At 57.2% G+C, this 6,400-nt stretch overlaps 1 protein-coding gene across 1 annotated transcript; it reads right to left on the bottom strand.

The window, feature by feature from the left end:
- Nucleotides 1–290: 290 nt before the first annotated feature.
- On the bottom strand, nt 291–3,775 carry FEZF2 (FEZ family zinc finger 2). Its single transcript, XM_060021488.1, has 5 exons — nt 3,527–3,775; nt 2,258–3,164; nt 1,770–1,904; nt 1,435–1,567; nt 291–550 (listed from the first exon to the last, which is right to left on the bottom strand). Exons 2-5 carry the CDS (start codon nt 3,104–3,106, stop codon nt 291–293), a joined length of 1,377 nt encoding a protein of 458 aa, XP_059877471.1. The 5' UTR covers nt 3,107–3,164; nt 3,527–3,775.
- Nucleotides 3,776–6,400: the final 2,625 nt, after the last annotated feature.

Below are 6,400 nucleotides of genomic sequence, written 5' to 3' on the forward strand. Positions count from 1 at the left end.
GTGTTAAAACCCGCCGCCCGAGGAGAAGCCGAGGCCTGGAATTAAATACGTTTCGGCGCACTGGGTTTAAATGTTTCCCGAATATATAAAGGTGGGAGCCAGGCGTTTGCTGCCAGTCATCGAGGAAACGTTTAGCTTTCCAAAAATATGCTGGTTTCGATAAATAGATTTTAGCCTTTCTGCTATAGCTTTTTTTTTTTTCTCCTTTCTTTTAATTTTAGAAATAAGTTTATACGTGTGATCTGTTTGGGGGTTGGATAGGGCCGGAAGGGAGGGCGAGGCAGTAGCTCTCAGCTCTGCACTGTCCGAGTCAGGTCCTTTGTGCAGGGGGTGGTGGGACCCCCGCTGTCGTGGAGTTTGCGCACGTGTTTCTTTAAGTCAAAGTTTCTGCAAAACCCTTTGCCGCAAGTGGCGCACGTGAAAGGCTTCTTGTCGTTGTGGGTGTGCATGTGGAAAGTCAGGTTGTAGACCTGGTGGAAGGCCTTGTTGCAGATGGTGCATTTGTACTGCTTCTCGCCGCTGTGGGTCAGCTTGTGGTTCTTGTAGTTCCCTACAGGAGACCAAAAACAAAAAGGGGGGTGGGAATGAAGTGGGACGGGGAGGGGCCGGGTGTCCCGGGGTTGGCTCAGGTGCCCGCGCAAAGAAGGCGACGCTTGGCTAGGCGGGCGCGACCTCTCCGAGTGAAGAAGTTGTCAAACTTCGTACGCGTCAAGCCCGGGGCTCTCACTACCGGATGGAGGGCCGAGTCCCGCGTAGCCGACCCGCGTCCCAGCCCCGCCGGGGCCTGAGGCCCACACAGCGTCCCTCCCGCTGTGCTCCGCCGGCCCGGAAACTTTTGCGCTGCCCAGAGACGCATGGGGTCCTTCTCCCGGCCGCTGCCTCGCTCGAAGAAATTCGCATGAACCCGGGCTTCGTCCCTTGTTATTATTTTTCTTCTCATTTTAAAAGTTACTCCCTCTGGTCCGCTAACTACCACTTGGATATCCGAAAGTGCCTTGGAAAATCCAAGCGGAGTGTCCTGGAGACAGCAGCGGTTTCCCCCAGCCTAAACCTTTCCCGGGAGGTGGATTACGCCTCGATTTTTTTTTTTTTTTTTTCATTTCAGAAGAGAGTCCCGGCTACAAAGGGACGCTTTCTCTATAGCGCAATACCTTGTATTTCTCCTACTTCCTTTCCCTCTGCCCCTTCCTTCCTCCCTTCCCACCTCCCAAATTCGGAGTCTCCCCGTGCAACCAGACTGAGTCCAGCGAGGTCTACTAACCCGGCCCGGAGAGCTTCCACCCAAACCCTGCACAACCCGATTCCAAAGAAATGCTGCGCCGGAGCCTGCGGCTCTCGCGCTCCCTCTCTCCGGATCCTTCTTTGCCTTCCCGCTAGCGGTGACCCGCCGAGTCCCGAGGGGAGGTGAGGAGAGGGCCTTGCCCCGCACGTTACCTTTTTGGTGAAAGCCTTTGCCGCAAAATTCACAGACGAAGGGCTTGTAGCCCGCGTGGATGCGAATGTGTGTGTTGAGCGTGGAGCTGCGGTTGAAGGCTTTGCCGCACTGGTTGCATTTATGCGGCTTTTCCTGCGGAGAGGGGCGTGTGCACCGTGAGGCTGAGGCCCCGGCCGGGAGAAGCCACCTCGGGTGCTCCTGGAAGGGGCACCTTGAAGGGACAGGGGCCCCTGGTGGGGGTTATTAGGGGATCCCTTGGTCATCCTCTCCCCAACGCCGTCGCTCAGTCTCCGGGTGTTGGGTACGGGTCGGGTCGGACCCGGGGGCCACGTACCTGGGTGTGGATAATTTTGTGTCTGCAGAGCGTGCTGGCCTGGCGGAAGCCTTTGCCGCAGACTTTGCACACGAACGGTCTGGCTCCGGTGTGGACCGGCATGTGGCGGGTGAGGTTATAGTGAGCGTTAAATACCTACGGAAGCACACAAGGGGGCCTTGTGGCGTGTCTGTCCTGAGAGTCCGGAGTCAGCCTGGGGAGGGCACAACCTACCTCCCCCAACCAAAAACCCCCTTCGGAAACCAGAGCCCTTTTCATTTTGCAAAGAGCTTCCCAACCCACTGGCTGCTCGTGCCAGTCCCATGTGGCCGCTGACAAAGGCATCCCCATTTTACAGAATAGGAAACTGAGGCCCAGCTGTGCCCCCAATTCGAGTAGACAGCTACTGGGGCGCTCCCAGATTCGAGAAAGGGGCCGTCCAGGCTGCCCCCCAGGGAAGCAGCCGCCACTGCTCACCCGTCCCGGCCCCCGCGGACCCCGGGCCTCACCTTGCCGCACACCTCACAGGTGAAGTTTTTGGGCTTGCCGTCCGCGGAGCCCCCAGGCAGCTTGCTGTGGCCCTTGACGCCGCCGCGCTCGGCGGTCAGGGCTGAGTTCTCCTTCAGCACCTGCTCCAGTGGCGCGGGCAGGCGCTCCTTATGGGCATAGGGGGCCGGATGGGGGAACTTGTCTGAGGCCAGGCCGGCCAACTTGGCGTTCTCCAGCAAAAAGAGCTTGGGGTGCGCAGCCAGGGCAGCGGGGGCCTGTGCGTTGAGGAGGCCGGACGGGAAGAGGTGGCCGCCCAGGAGCTCAGACGGCGGGTACGCGGCAGAGTCCAGGTAGTTGAAGTAGTAGAGCGAGCCGCTGGCCGGAAGCCCCACTGCCTGGTTGATGACCTGCGGCTTGATGACCCTGCCCGCGGGTAGCGCAGACGGCGCCAGGCCCAGCTCGGCCTTGCAGCACACGCCACAGTTGGTTTTGCACAAGCCGCTGGCGCCGCACACCGGGGCCCCCCCGCCGCCGCCGCCGCCGCCTCCTCCTCCGCCGCCGCCGCCCGCCCGGAGGCTGCTTTTCCAGAGCTCAGAGTAACTGAGCAGCGTCTTGGACGGCACCTCGTAGCCTAGGGGCTGGAGGGGGATCATACAGGGCAGCGGTGAGCAGAGGTTGAGCAATTTCTTGCCCTGGCCGCCGTCCGCCTCCAGTGCCCCGGGTCGGGGCTCAAAGGGCGCACGGGGCTCCGACGTCTTAGCCATGATGCGCTCGATGGAGAAGGCCAGCGTCTTGGAAGTGGCCGGCGACGCTCCAGCGCGCGGGCAGGCCGGGGGCACCATGGTCTCCAGGGAAGCCGAGCTTGCCATGGCTCGCCGAGCTGAGCCGTACCGGACTGGGCCAGGGCGCAGCCTCTCTCCACTAGGTCTGCATTCCAGAAAAGGCAGGGAGGGAAACCGCAATTTAATAAGCACCTTGTAGGGTCCAGGTCACCCATTTGCATTCAAATGAACAGGGGCAGAACAAAGTGCACCCAAGGGTACCAAATTACCGCCCATTAACCCGGCGCGCAAAGGAACCCACCATCCCCTGCCCTGGGACTTTGAAAGGGGGAGAAAGGGGGAGGGTTTACAGAGGAAAAAGAGAGAGGGAGAAAAAGAAAGAAAGAAAAGAGCCTCAAATTAACCCCCCGAGCCGCTCCCTGGACCCCGGCCTCCGCCACGCGTGCTGGGAGCTGGAGAGCGAAGGGGCAAAGTTAAAGAGCACGAGGAGAGCCACCTCGCATTTACCTCTTTCCCCCACCGCCAAGGAGATGCGTTCCGAGCCATGCAGCCTGTCTCCTCTGTCACATTTTGATGGCAAACATCTTCCCCTCCGCGTGAGATCACTGTCTTTTACATTCAGCTGACATCACATGAAGTCACTTGAAGTGGAATGACATGGGCGGCGGCGCGGCTCCTGTAGCGGCCCCTGTGTTCCACCGCGCCTGCCGGCCGCCGCCGCCACCGCCCCTCAAACTTTAAAAGGAGGCAACTGGCGCCCGCGCTCCCCTCGGGAAAGTGCGAGCGGTTCGCGAATCGGCAAGGAGGGAAGAGACGGGAGGGGGAGGGGGAGGAATCGTGATGGTTTTGCCGGTGGAAAAAAAAGGGGGGGGGAGCCCAAACCCAGGCAGAGTTCCGTGCGTGATTCACAACTTTGGGGGCCTACAGGTTTAGGGGATGCGGAAAGGGCAGGGGGTCCCGGACTCGCCGCCCCAAAGGGCCCCCGGGTGTCCGTCTAGTCGCCGAAGTATCCCTTAGCCCTCTGCAGCCGAGCTGGGCATCGTGCTAATAAACTGCCATTACCCACGGAGCCGGCGCCAGCCGCGAACACGCGCAAATGATAATTACCTCATTAGGATGTGGCGCATGGACGCGGGCGCCGCGTTTGGAGGGGGGAACTTGTTAATGGGGAAATATTAATTTATGCAAAAACAACGAGCTCGCCTTGGCTGGCGTCGGAGGTCGGGAGAGAGCTCCTACCGCCTAAGGACAACCCCGTAGCATCCGGAAGAGCAAGGCCGCGCGCTCAGATCCCGGGGGCTTCGGCGCCTGGCGGGTGCGCCTCCCCCTCTCTGGCCGGCTCTCCGCCTGCGGCTGGGGGAGACTGCACTGCGAGCTGGAGGGTCGTTTGAGATCTTAATCGATCAGAATCGCTGATCTGTGATCGGATTTCTGAGGCCAAGCCCGGCTCCGCTGCTGGTTTAGGGCTGCGGGCGAGGATTCGGAGGGCAGCTCTCCCCGCTGATAGGTACTTACTGTTTGTATAGTTGAGAAGGTCCAATCTCCACCTGTTTAAGGAGCAGATTGAAACAGCAGAACCTCCCCTGGATCCTATTAAAACGTTTTTCCTCCTAAGGCCATTCAGTCGAACCAATTTTCCGAAGTGATTCATAGAGCTGAATTCTGCCAAGGCAGCTCTTTCACTTTTAGCCACTAAAGCACCGCGTGGAACCGGGTTTTGTGTTTTTCTAAAATAAAGAGAAGGATTATCAGAGGGGAGAGGGAGGAGGGCTGAAGGGGGGCGGGCAGAGACTTAGTGTGGCCAGAGGTACACGCAGAGGGAAGAAAAGGCCCTTTTCTAGACAGGCCCCAAGTAAGTTCGGAGGAATTCAGCGTTTTGTGCCTCGCGCACAAAAGCAGCGCGCTCCGCGCTCGGTTTGGAGGGGCTGAATTCATCTGTTTGCAGACCATTCCACCTGCGTATCACAACAAACTGCTCAAAGACGCTCCAGCACTTTCAACAGGCCGGGTGCTCTTGGCGACAACAAAAGTGATGGAGGCTGAGGGTTCTTATGGGGAGGGGCGTAGCGGCTAGCAAGAGAGCCAGGGAGAGAATTAGGTTTAGGAAAGGGGGGGGAGGGAATGCAGGGGTTAAAAAAAAAAAAAAAACTTTTGGAGGGTTTTGTTTGCGGGACAATTATATCTTGCCAGCCGGCTTTTGCAAGACCACGAGCTTTGTAGCCGTAACTACAGTTTCAGAGGATTACGGTGGGTATAATATGAGAAAACAGGGTTGAGAGTTTGATATTGAATTCCATCTCCGAAGACATACGATCTTGTGGAGCCCAAGAAAGTGCTGGCGGGGTCGGGGGGAAGAAAACCCTCTCCTTTTTCACCCAAGAACAGGTCTCGAGGGGCTGAGTACCCCTTCCCAGGCCTCTCTGCCGCAAAACATCCCAGGAAGCGCATCAGGGAAAAAGACAGGAAAGGTCTAATTTTAAATTCAGGCAAACCATTCCTTTTTCCCCTTCAGAACTCTCTCCTACCCACTCCCCTTCTGACGTGTAATTGCAGACAGGATATTGAGGTGGCAGGTAAAGGCAAGGAAAAGTGTACTTGGAAAGCTAGGATGGGGAACAAAGAGAGAAGTCTCCGAGGCAAAGTGGCCTGGATGGCAACTGCCGTGGGTTAATTTGTCCACGCTGCCAAGCTTGGAAACTACCCCTGAATTCGGCAGTCTTGAATCTGTTCCCCAACATCACCACCCCTCCACCCCACCCAACCGAACTTCCAGATTTCAAAGCCAGAAAGAGGCTAGCTCCTCGGGAGGAGAACATTTCCATACAGCCGATTTCATTTAGATGTTCAGAGAGGCAGAATTCCAGACTCAGTATACCCCTATCCCTGTGTTAATGTGAAAACAACACAGATGAACTCCTCCCACCCCACCCCACCCCATCACCACACACGAAACCAACCAGCAACTCACCGGGACATTGAAACAGTATCAATACACCGGCAGGGTCTCAAAACCCGAATTTCTATCCCGACTTTCCTGTGGATCCCGTTCAGCCATCAGCACTGCACCCCAACCCCCTTTCCAAACTGGGTAATTGTTGATCTCGGCAGCAGCTCCAAAGATCTGCTGGTTTGAAAGCTCCATCAGGCTGAAAGCCTTCCAAAGGCTTCCCGTGAACCTGCGTTGCCATCCCTAGCGCTCTTTGTAGCTGCATAAGCCATCTCTCTCTCCCCCAGCATCACAAAGGAGTGCTACCTCCACAGAAAGAAAACATTTGGGTAAAAACAAGTTGCCCCTAATGTGCCTCTCTTTCCAAATGTTGGGTGAATACACTGGCTTTTATGAAAGTATTTAATTAGCTTCCACAAACTTCTCCTTCCCTC

Source organism: Delphinus delphis, chromosome 10 (assembly GCF_949987515.2).
Source record: "Delphinus delphis chromosome 10, mDelDel1.2, whole genome shotgun sequence".
In the NCBI taxonomy this organism is placed as follows: Eukaryota; Metazoa; Chordata; class Mammalia; order Artiodactyla; family Delphinidae; genus Delphinus; species Delphinus delphis.

Excerpts from the sequence above, each read along its gene's own strand:
- FEZF2 (XM_060021488.1), bottom strand. The coding sequence starts at position 3,106 with ATGGCAAGCTCGGCTTCCCTGGAGACCATGGTGCCCCCGGCCTGCCCG. Across the intron at positions 1,568-1,769 it reads ACAAAATTATCCACACCCAG|GAAAAGCCGCATAAATGCAA; the intron begins GTACGTGGCCCC and ends CCCTCTCCGCAG. Across the intron at positions 551-1,434 it reads CAAAGGCTTTCACCAAAAAG|GGAACTACAAGAACCACAAG; the intron begins GTAACGTGCGGG and ends GGTCTCCTGTAG.